We start from the raw sequence: 18,775 nt of genomic DNA, 5'->3' as shown, positions 1-18,775 counted from the left end.
ATTTAGGGATGTGCCACAGGATGAGCCTTTTGGTTGAGACAATGAAATTAACTGTGGGAGTGTTCATCTAAGCTAGTACATTAGTACAGCTTTCCTATCTTTTTTAAAAAAATCTTATTTCAACCAACTTACCATCTAAGAGTAGATGTATAATAATTGTGCTATTTTAAGACAAAATTTGCAGAGTAACTTTTAAAATAGTATTATTCCTAGTGTTGAGTTTGAATCTTTTTTTAAACTAATCTTATCTTGGTAACTTAGAAATATCATTCTTACAATTTTATATTTGGCCTGTTTAAGCACACTCATCCTGACTTCCTTATTGGTTAGAAGCAGTCTATATACATTTTCATATATTAGGTAAAATCTTGTGGTATACCTATACAATGGAATATTATTTAACTATAAAAAGGAATGAAGTACTGATACATGTTACAACATGAATGGACCTTGAAACATATTACTAAGTGACAGAAGCCTGAAACAAATGGCCATTTATTGTATAAGTCTGTTTATATGAAATATTAAGAATAGGAAAACCCACATAAGCAGGAAGTTGATTAGTGGTTACCAAAGGCTAAGGAGAGTGGAGAATGAGGAGTGACTGCTAATGCTAATGTATACGATGTTTCTTTCTGGAGTGAGGAAATGTTCTGGAATTAGATAGTGGTGATAGCTGTACAGTTATGATTTGGATACTTTATAATGGTAATTATTTTTTATGTGAATTATATCTCAATAAAATTGTTACAAAAACAAAAGAATATATGGGACTTGAGGAACTCATGTGTTTGGAGGGATATTGGTCTACGATTTCTCTTCTTTTCCTTTTCCCTCCCTCCTTCCTTTTCTCCCCTCCTTCTTCCCTCCCTCCTTTCCTTCCTTCTCTCTCTCCCCCCTCCCCTCTTTCAATGGTGTTTACATCAGGTTTTGGTAGTAGGGTTATGCTGGCCTCATAAAATGAGTTGTTTCTTCCTCAAATATTAGATAGAATTTACCACTGAAATCTATTTAGCCTGATGGTTTCTTTATGTGAAGGTTTTTTTTAAAAAAATCAATTTTATTTTACCTATTAATAAAGCATAAATACATTCAATGGTATTTGGTGTAATTACCTATTTGTGAATTCATCATATGAGAAGGTTTTTGATAACTAATTTAATTTTTAAATAGATACAAGATTATTCAGATTTTTTGTTTCTCCTTGTGTCACTTTTGGTTAGTTGTATTTTTCATGAAATTTGTCCATTTTATCTAAGTTGTCCATTTTGTTTCCAAAAAGTTGTTTGTAATATTCTATCATTGTCCTTTTAATGCCTGTTTTGATAACCTCTTCAATCTTGATTTTGATAATTTGTGTTCCTTCTTCTTTTTCTTGAACAGTCTAATTAATTATTAGCTTTGGCTTTAGTATTTCTGTCATCGTCTGTTATATATTTCAATGACTTCTTTTATCTTTATTGTTTCCTTCTTTCCATTTATTTTGGATTTTCTTCATTCTTTATTTTCTAGCATCTAAAGGTAAAACTTTAGATCTTCATGTTCAGATTTCTGCTTTTTAAATCTAAGCATTGAAAGCTATAAGCTGTCCAATCTCTACTTCAGTTGCATCAGACAAATTTTGAAAGTTGTGTGTTTATATTCTTTCAGTTCAAAGTGTTTTCTGCTTTTACTTGTGACTTCTTTTTTGACCTAGACGTTATTTAGAAGTGTGTTATGCATCAAATATTTGGGATTTTTCTAAATATGGTTATTGAATTCTAATTTAATCCCATTTTGGTCAGAGAAGATGCTCTGTATGATTACAATCTATTAAAAACAATTGAGATTGTTTTACGGCCCAGGATATGTACTGTCTTGGTGAATGTACCATGTACAATTGCAAAGAATATATATTCTGCAGTTGTTGGGTGTAGTGTTGGAAATCTATCAATTAGATCAAGGTGGTTCATATTGTTGTATATATGTTATAAGGGGTTGATTTCTATTTTAGTTATATTTATTGCTGAGAGCAGTGTTTGAAAATATCCTGCTGTAATTGTGGAAATGTCTGTTTCTTCCTTAATCTCTGCCAATTTTTGCTTTGTGTTTACTAAAGCTCTGTTATTAGGTACATATACATTTATAATTCTTATTTATTCCTAATGAATTAATTTTCCTTTTTATCATTATGAAATATCTCTCTTTATCTGTAGTAATACACTTTGTCTTGAAGCCTATTGTATTTGATATAAATACAGCCATTTCAGCCTTCTTATCTTACAGTTTCCATGATATATCTTTTCCTATCCATTTACTTTCAACATATCTGTGTCTTTATATTTAAAGTTCATATTTTGTAGGCAGCATATGGTTAGGCCTTTCAATTTTTTTTTCACTCTGATAAGTGTTACCTTTTAGTGAAGAATGTAGCCCAATACTGTTTAATGTAATTATTGTTATGAATGGATTTTAGGTTTTCCATTTTATTATTTGTTTTCTGACTCTGCCCTCTGAATTTTTATTTCTGTTCCCATTATCCTTCCTCTTTTGCATTATTTGAATACTTTTTAGTAGTTCATTTAATTTTATCTATTGGCTTTAAAGTATTATTTGTAATTTTTAGTGGTTATTCTTGATATTAAAGTATACATTTTTAACCTTTCACAACCTACTTTGGGTTAATATTGTACCACTGAACTAAGATACAGAAACCAGGTAAAAACACAGGCTCCTTAATTAACCCTTCCCTACCATTCTTTATGTTATAATTGTCATCTGCATGATATGCATATAACATTGAGAACCTCATCAGACAATATTATAAATATTACTTTAAATTGTCATATATATTTTAAAGAACTTAAGTGGAAAAATTAATCTTTTTATAGCTACTTATATATTTACCATTTATGATGCTTTTATTTCAAAAAAATTTTTAATTGTGGTAACATTCTTTATTTATTCTTAGATATCCAAGTTTGCCCTGGTATTTCCCTTCATTTTTAAATGTTTCTTTTAGTGTAGATCTACTGGTGACAAATTCTCTTAGTTTTTTCTTATCTGAAAATGTCTTCAGTTTCCCACAGTTTCTGATAAAAAAATCTGTGGTTATCGAATTGTTCCTCTTTTTGTAATGAACTGTTTTACTCTGGTGCTTATTAATTTCTTTACAGCAGTATTTATGGTGTGTCTAAGCTTTCCTTGAATTTATCCAGTTTAAGATTCACTGAGCTCCTTCAATCTGCAAATTTATGTCTTTCACTATATTTGACACACATCCACACACACAAACACTAAATTTTGTTTTCCTCCAATCTTTCTTCTTTCTTCCTAGGACTCCTATTAGTCCAAATGGATCTATTAATATTGTCCTGTTCTTTGAGACTCTCCTCATTTTTCAGAATAGATAATTAATATTAATCTATCTCCAAATTCTCTGACTCCTTTCTGTCATCTCCATTCTATTATTAAGCCCATCAAGAAAATTTTTATAATTTCAAATCTTTTACTTTTCAGTTCTAAACTTTCCATTTAGTTCTCTTGTAGGTTTTTTAAAAAAAGATTTATTTATTTATTTCTCTCCCCTCCCACTCCCCGCCCAGTTGTCTGTTCTCTGTGTCCATTTGCTGTGTGTTCTTCTTTGTCCACTTCTGTTGTTTTCAGCGACATGGGAATCTGTATTTCTTTTTGTTGCGTCATCTTGCTGTGTCAGTTCTCCGTGTGTGCGGTGCCATTCCTGGGCAGGTTGAACTTTCTTTTGTGCTGGGCGGCTCTCCTTACAGGGTGCAGTCCTTGCGCGTGGGGCTCCCCTATGCGGGGACACCCCTGCGTGGCACGGCACTCCTTGCTTGCATCAGTGCTGCATGTGGGCCAGCTTCACACGGGTCAGGGAGGCCCAGGGTTTGCGGTGGACCTCCCATGTGGTAGACGAATGCCCTATCCACTGGGTCAAGTCCGCTTCCCTCCTGTAGGCTTTTAAAAGTTTTGTATGTTTCTCTGCTGAGATTTCTTATTCATTTACCCCTTTCAAGTGTATTGTGGTTGTTAGACTAACGTGTCAACTCAGCCAGGTAATGGTGTCTGGTTTTTGGTCAGGCAAGTACTGGGCTAATTGAAATATAAGAACATTGCATTAACTTAATCATCAGAGACTTGGTTGCATAGATGGCTGATTACATCTATAATCAACCAAGGAGATTGCTGTCAGCAGTGAGTGAAGTCTCACCCAATCAGTCGAAGGCCTTAAAAAAGAAAGTGATTTCAGCATTCAGAGAGAATTTCCAGCTCTACTTAAGAAAGCCAGTATCTCCTGGGAACTTACCAAGGACCTTCATCTGAGACCCTGGTTTGTAGCCTGCTCTGTGGAATTTGGACTTGTGCATCCCCATGGTCACATGAGAGAATTTTATAAAATCTCATAGTATTTACATATATCTCCTCTCAGTTCTGTTTCCCCAGAGAACCCTGACTAATACATGTATTTTCTGTTACATCATAGAATATAGGTATAAAAGCTGCTTTGAAGTTTTTTGTATCCTAATTCCAATATCTTGGTCATCTTGGGTTTGGCATGTGCTCATTGTCTTTTCCCTATAGTAGGGGTTACAGTTTCCTGGCATTTTGTCTAGACATTTTGATTTGTACCTGGACATTTTAATGTCATGTTTTGTGAAATTCTGATCTTGTTATTGTCTTTTGGGGGAATGCTGATGTGTTTGTTTTCACATGTCATGAATCCAGTTGGGTTCAAATTATCTTTGGGTACTATTTTGAATCTCAATACAATTCCTTAAAACTTTGCTATACTGTTTTGGCCAGTTCCACACATGAATGATTCAGGATTTAGGCTAAGATATGTATAGAATTAGAGGATGCCTCATTCAACTCTCTTCCTGCTGGTGTTTCCTTCTTGCTCTTGATTGACTATATTCATTCTTTGGTTTCTCTGCCTAGTAAACTTTCAGATTATCAAAGTTTTAGCCCCTTGAATCTGGCTGTTTTAAATCTGTATCCATTCCTGATACAAGCCATAGAAGGAAAAACAGTTGTGAAGCTTATCCCACGCCAGTTGCTTCTCCAAGGTTTGGCTCCCATCACATTCTTCTTGCCTTTGTTTACTCTTAAGAATCCTCAGGTAGTTGGTTTTTTTTTTTTTTTTTTGAATAATTTTCCAGAGTTTATCACTGTTATAAATGTGAGGGGTATGCTATAGGAGGCTTACCCCATCATAACGGAATCAGGACCTGAGTGTGTTTTTAATGATTTTTTTCTTTAAAACATTTATTGAAGTATATTGTCCATACATGAATGTACACAAACAATAAATGTTTAGTAAAAGTTGTGACCTTACAAAACAAACATGCATATCATCATACAGGGCTCCCATACATCACCCCACCAATACCTTGCCTTGCTGTGAAACATTTGTTACACACTATGAAAGAACATCGTCAAAATATTACTAACTATAGTCCATATCTTACATTTGGTGTATTTTTTTCCTCCAAGACACCCAATTATTAACACCCTGTTAGTATTATATGTTTGTTATAGTTCATGAGAGAATCTTCTCATATTTGTTCTATAAACCACACTCCATCTTCCCCCACAGGATTCCCTGTGTTATACAGGCCCATGGTTTGTACAGTTCTTCAAAGTGTACACCCAGCGGCTCTCATTTTAATTATAGAGTTGTGCTGTCATCACTTCAGTCAATTTTATTAGCACCATGCTCTAACCAACTGAGCTAACCAGCCAGCCACTTCAGTCAATTTTAGAATGTTTTCATTACTCCAGAAGGAAAATTCCTATTCCTATTGCTCTACTTAGAATTGGTATAATATCTTCTTTGCCATTGCTGCAAAAATATTACAATATTACTGTTAACTCTCATCTATAAATTACATTAGTTGTAATTTTCTGATGTGTCACCATATTATTAGCAATTTGTAAAAGAAGAACATTCTTATATTTAATATGATTTTTAAAATGAGAGATAACAGAGCATATTTATAAGATAACAGGAATGATCTAATGGAGAGGGAACAATTTATGATGTGTAAAAATCAGGATTTTTTGTAAGAGTGATGCCCAGAGAAGACAAAAGTGGCTGGGATATAGGTTGCAGGTGACAGAATGGAACTTCCAGAGAAGAGTCCTCTCACTGTAAATAGAAGGAAGATTGAATTGTAGAGGTGCATGTGATTTTGTAGATTTTGTTAGAGAAATTTCAAGTTCTGCTAGCATCTATATCTTTATTGAAGATGAAGTTTATCAGCTGAAAGTAAAGAGTTTGAGGAACTACAGCTTTTAATTCAGATTTTTTTCTTTTAAGGAGGTACTGGGGATTGAACCAAGGACCTCATACATGGTGGGAAGCCCTTCCACTGAAGGGCTGGAAAGTGCAATGGCCTTCAGGCTCACTCATGGATGATATGGCTGGAGAACAGGCAATGAAGGGAAAGGGTAGTGGCACCAGAGATATGGGCAGGGACTTCACCATTTAGAGCCTTGTAACTATGGTGAAAGTATGGTTTGCATGCTAAGTTCCAGTGAAAGCTCTTGGATAGGGTGACATTATCTGATATGTATATATAAAAAGACCCATGCTGACTGCCATATGGAGGATGGATTAGATGAAGGGCAAAAGTAGAACCAAAGGACTTAGAAATTATTGTACCAAGTGTAATAGCAGATGGATGCTTGCAGTAGGATGAGAGAGGAATGGATAGTGTCAGAAAGTAAGGAAAGGAGAGAAAATGGACTTTCTTAACTTTTATTCTCCTAGTATTTAGCACTAGGTTTTTCTTGTAGTATACACTCAGTAAATATCTGTGAAATGATTGGTGATAAAACATTTTTTTCTTCCAGTAGATGCATTTATCCTTCTATATCCTTAGCTAGTATGTACTAGTCATACAGTAAATGTTGCTGAATGAAGAATATGAGGGTAAGTGGACTTGGCTCAATGGATAAGGCATCCATCTACCACATGGGAGGTCCGCGGTCCAAATTCAGGACCTCCTTGACCCATGTGGAGCTGGCCCACGTGCAGTGCTGATGTGCACAAGGAGTGCCGTGCCATGCAGGGGTGTCCCCCGCGTAGGGGAGCCCCATGCATAAGGAGTGCGCCCTATAAGGAGAGCCGCCCAGCAGTAAAGAAAGTCCAGCCTGCCAAGGAGTGGGCGGCACACACGGAGAGCTGACGCAGCAAGATGATGCAACAAGAGGAAACACAGATTCCCATGCCGCTGACAAGAATAGAGGCGGACACAAAAAAACACACAGTGAATCGACACAGAGAACAGACAACTGGGGGGGGGGGCGGTGAAAGAGATAAATAAATACAAAATAAATAAATCTTAAAAAAAAGAATATGAGAAGGATAATCCTGGAATTGTAGCAATTGAAAGCATAATAGGTGTTATCTACTTTAATCCAAAAAAAAAAAAATCGCTTACTAAAGAGAGGTAAAGTGTGGGATGTTTATTTGGTAGCCTGCTGTGTAGTCAAATCCTTCCTTTTGCCACTTCCTCAAGTTCATGTACTCTCCAGCCCCTTAGACCGCATTTCCTTTTTTACATTATGTTTTATCTCTTTAATTCTCTATTGTAATTACTTTTTTGGGGAGAGGGAAGACTGTAAAATGAACCTGAAAGGAATATATCAGTACTCTACGGAAATTACATCTTTAGAAACAGCATGTTTTGGTTTTGTAAACTCTACAGAGCTGCTTCAAAGGGTTACCATTTTAATGAATGAAAGGAAGATTTGGTTGCATAAAAAATATCATGTACTATAATAATAAATACTATTTTTGTGATAGTTTATTGATTATAAAGATAATTATATTTCTGTAACTTAAAAGTCATTCTTTTTAACACTAGATCACAGTCTCATGGAATCCTGCTTGAACAGAAGAAATATTTGTTCAAAGTTCCATTGTATGAACGTCAAATTCGGAGTCCGAGCCTACCTGTGTGTTTAAATTTTGAAGAATTTATCCAAAGTAAGGGAGGAATTCCAAAAAATACTGATCAACGGAAATGGATTATTGATCTGTGGTTTAAGTATAAATCTCAGAGGATAGCTGAAAGAGAGGATGTTGCTAAAGTATCTTTTTATAAAGACCGGCCTGCAGAAGAGAAAGAACCTCCAAGATTAGAATTAAGTGATTTCTTGGGGTCCAATCTTCCTCCAGAAATCATTAAATATTATGAATCTGAAGTGGAGCTCTTGACCGAAGAAATAAATAATAAGAAAACAAAATCTGCGTTTTTATACTGTAGGCGTGGAGCTATTTGTAGGAAACTGGGCAAGTTACAGAGTGCCATGAATGATCTGCAAGAAGTATGTTTATCTACTCAATATAACAATATTCACAGTTTATGCTTTTTAAAATTATACAGGAATTTTTAAAAACAAATCAATCTTATTGATACATTTTAACAAAGCATAAATCCATCCAAAGGGTATGATAAATGGTGTTTGGAACAATCACATAGCTGTGCATTCGTCACTTCAGTCATTTCTACGGCATTTTCATTATCCCAGAAACAATAATAATAATAATAAACAAAACCAACGAACCAACCAACCAAACAAAACTCATGACCTCTGATTCATTCTATGCCATCCCCGCCATACATAGCTGCTATTCTGTTTCCCTCTCTCTAGTGCATTTGTACTTAATCTTGTAAAAGTCTTCCATATGCAATATCACCCATATATGTATTTTACATGAGGTTTCACTCTGTTATACAGACCCATATTACATTTTTCAGTTTTTCTTCTAGTAGTATAACTGTCCTTAGACTTTCCCTTTCAACACTGTCATATCCATAAAATAGCTCTGCTAGTCACAAACACCATGATGTGCTCTCACCATTTCCATTCCTTTCCAAAGACTTACAAACAACCTTTTAACCAGTTTTGCACAGACTATTCAGCTTTCCAGTCTCTACCCTCATTCTATTTTCTGGTGACCTATGTTCTAATTATTATGAGGACTTTGAATGAATGTTTATAGTATAATGTAGGATTGTGAAAATAAGTATAATTATTGGCATCTTCAAATAATAAAATACTTGATTTTATTTGTTAGATTGTAGGTATTATTTTATAATATTCACTTAGCAAGACTTGAGGATCAATAGTGTTTGAAAAATCTATGTTAGGATATCTTCCTTTAGCAAATCAACTTCTGTTGAATTTATATATATATTTTTTCTAGGCTATATTCCTGGAGCCAATGTTTCTCAATGCCTATTGGCACAGGCATTTCATTTATCTTTTCCAAGACAAAATTAATGATGCTTTGGATGACTTGAATTTTATAAATAAGTATAATAAAAATAATGCAGGTAGGTTGTCCGTGGAGACGGTTATATTATCTATATCTTTGTCTAAGATTTTGCCTTTTATTGGTATTAAAATATACATAAATGAGTAGATATATAAGCCCTAAATAAAATGGTTGTGACTTTCCCAAGTTAAATTTTTTACTTTTGATTTTGTAAATTCTGGATTCATAGAATCTTACTTTGTTTTCAGAATACTCATCATGGTTTGATATAAAAATGTCATTGATAAACATTACAGTAAATTTTGGCTCCATATTGCTCATCTCAGAAGAATAATAGTAATTTAAAAAATTTTAGTTCTAGAAGTGATTCACAAATCATTTCCCGACCACAGCTCCCTGAATCACTGTTGCACTCACTGTTCCCAGAACTTTTTGGGTGGATGAAAGCTATGCCTTTCCTCTTATGAGCCATCCTCAGAATATGAAAATGTCATTCTCGTCTTTGTATGCCCCACACCCACAATATACCCCTGAAATATGAGATGTGCTTATTTAATTTTTTTTCTTCTTTTTTTAAAATGTTACATTAAAAAAATATGAGGCTCCCATATACCCCCCACGCCCTCTCACCCCACTCCCCTTACATCAACAACTTCTTTCATCATCGTGGCACATTCATTGCATTTTGGAGCACTGCTGCACCACATGGATAGTGGTTTACATTGTAATTTACACTTTCCCCCAGTCCACCCAGTGGACTGTGGTAGGACATACAATGTCCAGCATCTGTCCGTGTAGTACCATGAGTGCACATTTTGTCATAGTGGGTTATATCACTGGGTGGAGACCCATACAATGAGAGGGAAGGTATACCCACATCCTGGGGAGGATTGATGTTCTCAGAGGGAATTGTATTAAATGTTTTTTGATCTTTGATAATCTCCTTACAATTTTGTGCCATCAATATCTAACTTTTTCTGACAATTCAAAAGTATGATACCTTTCAGACATACAAAAAGGCAAAAGAGAATTTTTGTCACTGTAGATTGAGAATACTTTTAACTGCAGATGAGTATTTACTCAGCTTTTGAGAACAAATTAGGCATTGTGGAAATTTTTTAAAAATTAAATATTTTGGAGGCAGAGGGATTAATCTTTAAAATTTTCATAGTTAAAAATAAGAAACATAATACTAAATTTTACCTTTTACAATCTCCTTTAGATGTATATTTGTCAAAGGCTGAAATTTTCAAAAAAAAAGGTGACATTTCTTTGGCAATTCTAAACTATACCCAAGCAATTAAGTGCAAGCCCACAAATGCTGATATCTATTTCAAGAGGGGTGAGATGTATGAAATATCAAACAGAGTACTGGCCATTGATGACTTTTCTAAAGTAAGCTTTAACACATATATACTGCCATTTTTGTACTTTAGATCATTATATTCTCATGCTGATACTATAGCAAAATTTTGAAAGCCTTTTCATAGAATTGTAATGAATTTATTATAACTTAGGGGCTAGGACCTGTATTGCTGGAATTTATACTAGCGACTATGTTGACTGCATTTTTAAATTGGTAAGTGAGTATATGCACATCAAAGATTTGAGGGGAAGGAATATTGCTACAACTTTGAGAGCACCTGCCTTTTCAGCTCTCTCCTCTTGAACCAGGAAACAGTTGTTGAAAAGACTGTTGAAAAATTTTTTTCCCTTCAAGCAATAGAGAATTTTTTCCCACTTTTTCACTCTTGAGACAAAGCTGATTCTCTTCAGCAGTGAACCTGTCTGCTCACAAAGAAGTTGTGTTCATGGGTTAGTTCACTCACTCGCTCACAAATACTTGTTAACTAATACACTGTACTATGTAGTGGGAAATGATGGAGATTAAAACAGACATGCTTCCTCTTTAGATGGAAATTATAGTTTAAAAGAAAGGACAGAGGTTAAAGAAATAAACACATACATAAATACATAGTTACAAGTTATGATGAGTGCTATGAAGGTAAGGAAAGTGGTGGCAAGGAAGGCTAATTTATATTTGGTTGGGGAATGCACCTTGAGGAAATGAACTAGCTAAACTGGACATGAGTCTAGAGTCAGAACAAAATATTCCCCTGATTGCAGCAGAGTTGTAATTGTGATCTCCTGGCTCTTAACTCTAAATTCTTAGCTCCTATTACAATTGAGAATTTAGGAGAAATTACTTAAATAATTTCCTTTCCATGTTTCCAACTGTCCTGTTTCTTAATCCATGATGGTTACCCATACACCTGACATTTTTCTGCTTGAAAAGAATATTTGTAAGTTTGGCAACTTCTGTGTAGAAATGGTTAAAAGTCTCTTTTGAAGATTTTTGGAATTATCTACTAGTTTAGATTGATTATTTATTCTGTTTGTTTCCTCTACCTGGCACCAGTAGTTTTAAAAATCAATTAAAGCAGTACCTTGAGGTCTGCAAGTTTCCAAACCTTTAACATTATTTTGTTTTAAAAATACTTAGTAGGAGCAGGTGTAGCTCAGTGGTTGAGTGCCTGCTTCACTTGTACAAGGTCCTGTGTTCAAACCCCCGATACCTCCTTAAAAACAAAAACAAAACAGCAACAACAAAAGCTTAGTAATCTCTTTTGAACTTCAGCTGCTTTTCACTTCCAATATGTGATTTGCCTTTTACAACTGAGTATATAATTATTTAGTCAGTTCACTATATTACCTTGCATATAAATGTGAAACGAATGAACCATGCTGGTTTAGTTTCCTTGACTGCGCTAGCAAACACCATGCAATGGGTGATTTTAAACAATGAGAATTTATTGGCTCACTCTTTGAGGCTGGGAAAAGCCCAAAATCAAGGCGTCATTAAGGCGATGCTTTCTTATCTAGGGCTGGCTGCCAGCAATCCTTGGTCCTTAGTTTTTGTGTCACATGGTAGGTAATGCACATGGTGACTTCTGGCCTTTTTCTTCTCTGCTGTGTTTCCTGGACCTATAGCTTCTTGATTCCTGTGGCTCTCTGTATGTCTGAATTTTATTCAGCTTATAAAGGACTCCAGTAATAGGGTTAAGACCCGTCCTGATTGAGTTGGGCCACACCCAAACTAAAGTAACCTTATCAAAAGGTCCTACTTACCATGGGTTCACACAAAGGAATGGATTAAATTCAGGAAAATGTTTTTATGGAGTACATTGCTACAAACCACTACACATGCCATTACCAATTCATTTCTTTTCACCATTTTAATGACTGGATTAATCCATTTTTAAAATTGAATCAGCCTTAATGTGATCTAATGTGTATCATATTTAGTTGGGTTCAATATAACCCCATTCTACTTGGACTTACACATTTTTTTCAGTACAACTACAGTGGACCAAAGCCTTGCCTTCTTGTATATGCTGTATTATTTATCTCAGAAAACCTTGTTTGTTTATTTTTTCTCTAGAACTTGATGAGGAAGGGACATGGCCTTGATTAGTTGCAAATATGAAAGTTTTGGAATCTTAAAGTGATTGCTTTTATGTATTCTGAAGTTGAAAGTGTGCTAGGAGATCATATACTTTTCTTAGTTTTTTTTTCCATTAAATGTTTGTGTGCCTCCCTTCCCCCTCCATGTAGTGTATTTTTTATGATCCCCAAAGAACAGATGCCTTATTGAAACGTGGGAAGTATTACTATGAAAATGAAAACTGGATTGCAGCTATACATGATTTTACAGACTTGTTAAATATAGATCATCAAAATTCTCAAGCACGGTAAGAATTATTTTAGATGTTTTTGGAATTATTTTTAGAAATACACAGGGAAGAAAACTGGTTGAAATATATCAGGTACCCTTTTAATAATAATGAATAAATTTTCAGTGTCTCCAGCGAATGAAAAGCCTTACCTGTTCCTTAACAGTACTGGGTAATTTAACAGGCATAAAATGACTATTTCCTAAATAGTAGTTAGGTTATCCAGTTTTAAAGCATTGGCCCACTACCTATGTTTTTCTTCCTTGTATTTCTTTTTCATATCCTTTTTGCTCATTGAATACAGAGAGCTGTTCTTAAAGAATTCTATGGTATAATTTTGTAATTTAGATATTAAACTTTCTGTCAACCTTACTGTGCATAATGCATTTCCTTTTTTGTTGTTCTCCTTTAAATCTAAGTTTTGTTTTGAAGATGTGTATATAGTCATACCTGCCCATTTTTTTCACTTGCAATTTTTGTTTAGTTTTAAACCATTTTCATAGTGGAATAAAAAATGCATGCAGAAAAATGTACAAAATAGAAATTTACATTTTAATACGTAAGTACCATGTGATCATCATCAGGTTAGAAAATAGAACATTTCCAGCACCCTAGAAAGCCCCCCTGTGTGCCTCTTTTCCCCCAGAAGATACCCACTCATGATACTTTTATTTTAATCATTATTTCTTTGTATTTCTTTATAGCTTTGTCACATAGGTATGTGTCCTTAAACATGCTTAATTTAGATTTTTAAAAAATTTTGTAAATGAAGTCATAATGTAGGTATCCTTTTGTGTCTAATTTCTTTTGATAGTTATTATGCACTATTGTATGTGGCTCTGGTTTGTTCATTTTAATTTTGCATACTATTCAATTGCATGAATATGTTATCTGTTCCACTATTGATGGACATTTGAGTGTTTCTAGTTTTTTATAATTATGAGTACTATTTCCACGAACGATGTTGTACATGTCTCTTGGTGCGCACATGCATGCATTTCTATTGTATGTACTACAACTAAGGAGTAGAGTGCAAGTGTTCAGCTGTAAGCCTAAACAGATTTTCCAGATGTTTGTACGACCAATAGTGTATACAGGTTACAACCAGTACTAGGTATTATATACCTCATTAGGTATAATAAAATTTTAGTATTAGGTATAATAAATTTTTTTATTAGAGAAGTTTATTAGAGAAGTTTACACACTGATCCTGGATAAAATACAATATTCTCATACACTACCCCACCACCAACACCTTATATTGGTGTGAACGTTTGTTAAAACTGATGATAGCATTTTTATGTAATTGTATTATTTTTTAACAGGTGTTACCTTCGCTACAATTGATGAAAGATTATTGAAATAGTACTATTAACTATTTTACGCAGTTTACATTAAGTGTATTTTTCCTATATACCACCCTATTATTAACACCTTGTATTAGTGTCTTACTTTTGTTATAATTTGTGAAAGAACATTCTTATACTTGTACTATGAACTGTAGTCCCTCCTCTACAATAGGGCTCACTGTGTTATAAAGTCCTGTTTTATCTTTAATTTTTATCCTAAAAACATATATGACCTAAAGTTTCCCCTTTTCATCACATTAACATATATAATTCAATGCTCCTAATTAACTCACCATAATGTGCTACCATAACCACCATCCATTTCCAAACTTTTACAATCAACCTAAATAAAAATTCTGCACAAATTAAGCATTAACTCCCCATTCTCTAGCCCAATATAGACCCTGGTAATCTATATTCAGTGTGATCATATGATATTTATTCTTTTGTTTCTGGCTTATTTCATGCAGCATAATGTCTTCAGTGTTCAACCATGTTGTTACATATATCGGAACTTCATTCCTCTTTACAGCCCAACAATATTCCATTGTATGTATATACCACATTTTGTTTATCTGTTCATTGGCTTACGGACACTTGTTCTATCTTTTGGCAATTGTGAATAATGCCGCTATGAACACTGGTGTGAAAATATCTGTTTGAATCCCTGTTTTCATTCTTCTGGGAATATATTGTATGACCTCATCTAGTAGTGGGATTTCCTTGCCAGGTGGTTATTCTATACTTAGCTTCTTACAGAATTGCCAACCTGTCTTCCTTAGCAACTGCACCATTTTACATTCCTCCAGCAATGAATGAGTGTTCCTATTTCTCCACAGTATCTCCAACACTTGTAGTTGTCTGTTTCATTTTTTTTTTTTTAAATAGTAGCCAGTCTAATGTGTGTGACGTGATATCTCCATGTGGTTTTGGTTTGCATTTCTGTAATAACTAATGATGTTGAGCATATTTTCTTGTGTTTTTTATCCACTTGTATATCCTTTTTGGAGAAATGTCTATTCAAATCTTTTGCTCATTTTAAAATAGAATTGTTTGCCTTTTTGTTGTTAAGTTTTAGGATTTCTCTATATATTCTGGATATTAAGCCCATATCAGACACATAGTTTCCAAATATTTTCTGTCATTGAATGATTTATCTTTTCACCTTTGTGACATCTTTTGATGCACTAAAGTTTTTAATTTTGAGGAGGTCCTATTTATCTATCTTTTCTTTCATTGGTTTTGCTTTGGTTGTAAGAAACTGTGGCCTAACACAAGATCCTGAAAATGCTTCCTACATTTTCTTCTAGGAGTTTAATAGTCATGGTTCTTATATTTAGGCCTTTTATCTATTTTGAATTAATTTTTGTGTATTGTGTGAGATAGGGGTCCTCTTTCATTCTTTTGCATATGGGCTATCCAATTATCTCAGCACCATTTGTTGAAGAGACTATTTTTTCCCAACTGAGTGGGTTTGGAAGTCTTGTCAAAAATCAATTGGCCATAGATGTCAGGGTCTATTTCAGAACTCTCAGTTTAATTCCATTGGTCAATATACCTATCATTGTGCCAATATCATGCTGTTTTGACCACTGTGACTTTGCAATATGCTTTAAAGTCAGGAAAGGTGAGTCTTTCAACTTTGTTCTTATTTTTCAAGATGTTTTTGACTATTTGGGGACTTTTAGCCTTCCAAATAAATTTGATAATTGGCTTTCCCATTCCTGCAAATAAAGCTGTTTTAATTTTGATTTGAATTGCTTTAACTCTATAAGTCATTTTGGGTAGATTCACTTAATGATATCTAGTCTTCCAATCCATGAACATGGAATGTCCTTCCATTTCTTCAGATCTTCTTTGATTTCTTTTAGCAAAGTTTTGAGATTTTTCATGTTTAAGTCCTCTACATTCTTGGTTAAATTTATTCCTAGATATTTGATTCTTTTTTTTTTTTTTTAAAGATTTATTTATTTATTTAATCTCCCCTCTCCCCCGGTTCTCTGTGTTTATTTGCTGCGTCTCGTTTCTTTGTCTGCTTCTGTTGTCCTCAGCGGCACGGGAAGTGTGTGCGGTGCCATTCCTGGGCAGGCTGCACTTTCTTTCATGCTGGGCGGCTCTCCTTACGGGGTGCATTCCTTGCGCGTGGGGCTCCCCTACGCGGGGGACACCCCTGCGTGGCAGGGCACTCCTTGCGCGCATCAGCACTGCGCATGGGCCAGCTCCACACGGGTCAAGGAGGCCCGGGGTTTGAACCGCGGACCTCCCATGTGGTAGACGGCCGCCCTAACCACTGGGCCAAGTTTGTTTCCCAATATTTGATTCTTTTGGTTGCTATTGTAAATGAAATTTTTCTTGATTTCCTCCTCAGATTGCTCATTACTAGTGTATAGAAACACTAATGATTTTTGTGTGTTAACCTTGTACCCTCCATGTTTGCTGAATTCATTTATTAGCTCTAGGAGTTTTGTTGTAGATTTTCTGGGACCTTCTCAATGTAAGATCTTATCATCTGCAAATAGTGAAAAGTTTGCTACTTCCTTCCAATATGGATGCCTTTTATTTCTTTATCTTGCCTAACTTCTCTGGCTAGAACTTCCAGTACAATGTCAAATAACAGTAGTGACATTGGGCATCTTAGTCTTGTTCTTAATCTTAGAGGGAAAGCTTTCAGTCTTTGACTATTGAGTCTGATGTTTGCAGTGGGTTCTTCATTATATGTCCTCAATCATGTTGAGGAAGTTTCCTTTTATTCCTATTTTTTGATTGCTTATTTGCATCTTCCTATTTTTTTCTTTTTCAGTCTAGCTAAGGATTTTTTAATTTCATTGATCTTTTCAAAAACTAACTTTTTGTTTTGTTAATTCCATTGTTTTTTTATTCTCAATTTCATATTTTCTGCTCAAACTTTGTTATTTATTTCCTTCTGCTTGCTTTGGAATTAGTTTGCTGATCTTTTTCTAGTTCCTCCAGGTGTGCAGTTAGGTCTTTGATTTTATCTCTTTCTTCTTTGTTAGTGTAAGTGTTTAGGACTATAAATTTCCCTCTTTGTACTGGCTTTGAAGCATCCCATACATTTTTTTCCAACCCATACATTTTGATATGTTGTGTTCTATTATAGTTTTTATTTGTCTCAAAATATTTCTGATTACCCTGGCAATTTTTGTTTTTACCACTGACTGTTTGAATGTATTATTTAACTTCCATATATTTGTGGATTTTCTAGTTCTGGCTATTATTAATTTCCAGCTTCATTCCATTATGGTCAGAAGAAGATGCTTTGTATAATTTCAATCTTTTTAAATTTATTGAGACTTGTTTTGGGCTTCAATATGTGGTCTGTCCTGGAGTTTGGCCCATGTGCACTTGAGAAGAATGTACATCCTATTGTTTGGGGGTACAATGTTCTGTATTTGACTGTTAGATCTAGTTCATTTATCATATGGAAGTTCTTTGTTTCTCTATTGATCTTCAGTTTAGATGCTCTTTCTATAGATCAGAGTGGTGTATTAAAGACTATTATTGTTGAGGTGTCTATTTCTCTCATCTGTTTGCCTCATGTATTTTGGGTTACAGTGGTTAGGTGCATAAATATTTATGACTGCTATTTCTTCTTGGTGGATTGCCCCTTTTATTAATATATCATAGCTTTTTTCTCTTATAACAGTCTATTTTGTCTGATATTACTATAGCTATCATAGTTTTTTTGTTTGTTTTTGGTTACTATTTACATGGAATATATATTTCAAACATTTCACTTTCAACCCATTTGTGTCTTTGGATCTAAGGTGAGTCTCTTGTAAACAACATATAGTTGAACCATATGTATTTACCCATTCTGTACCTCTGTTTTTTGATTGAGGAGTTTAATCCATTAATGTTCAGTGTTGTCATTAAAAATGCAATACTTACTTCAGTCATTTTGTCCTTTGATTTTTATATGCTGTGTCTTTTTTTTTTGTTTCTTTTCCTTTATTGCAATTTCCTTTTTGTGATCTTTTGTGATGTATTTGACTGATCCTGTCTTCATTTCTGTTTCTGTATATTTTAAAAATACTTTCTTTGTGGTTTCCTTGGAGTTTAATTGCACAACCTACATCTATCACCTACTAATTTGAAAAGATACCAACTTAGCTTCAATAGTATACGTGGTCTCTCAGTTAAGAGGTGGAGTGGGCATCACCATCCCAGAGTCCTCAGGATAGGAGAATAAAATATGGGCTAGAGTGGACTTACTGGTGTTCTACAATAGAATTATTGTGATTCTAGCAATGGAAAACATTATATAATTGATGTGGAGACAGTGGCCACTGAAATTGCTGAGGGCAGGGGGAGGGATAAAGAGGTATTATATGGGGGCATTTTCAGGACTTGGAGTTGTCCTGAATGATATTGTAGGGACAGGGCAG

At 34.5% G+C, this 18,775-nt stretch overlaps 1 protein-coding gene across 1 annotated transcript in view; it reads left to right on the top strand.

Moving 5' to 3' along the window:
- TTC6 (tetratricopeptide repeat domain 6) overlaps positions 1 to 18,775 on the top strand; it is a 377,901-nt gene that overhangs the window by 283,765 nt on the left and 75,361 nt on the right. Inside the window, exons 12-15 of the mRNA XM_071213958.1 lie at positions 7,869 to 8,331; positions 9,215 to 9,344; positions 10,509 to 10,681; positions 12,902 to 13,038. Coding sequence (XP_071070059.1) covers positions 7,869 to 8,331; positions 9,215 to 9,344; positions 10,509 to 10,681; positions 12,902 to 13,038 — 903 coding nt within the window. The remainder of the gene's footprint in view (positions 1 to 7,868; positions 8,332 to 9,214; positions 9,345 to 10,508; positions 10,682 to 12,901; positions 13,039 to 18,775) is intronic.

The sequence above is a fragment of the Dasypus novemcinctus genome, chromosome 3 (assembly GCF_030445035.2).
Source record: "Dasypus novemcinctus isolate mDasNov1 chromosome 3, mDasNov1.1.hap2, whole genome shotgun sequence".
Classification (NCBI taxonomy): domain Eukaryota; kingdom Metazoa; phylum Chordata; class Mammalia; order Cingulata; family Dasypodidae; genus Dasypus; species Dasypus novemcinctus.
This window is presented reverse-complemented; position numbering and strand designations above follow the sequence as displayed.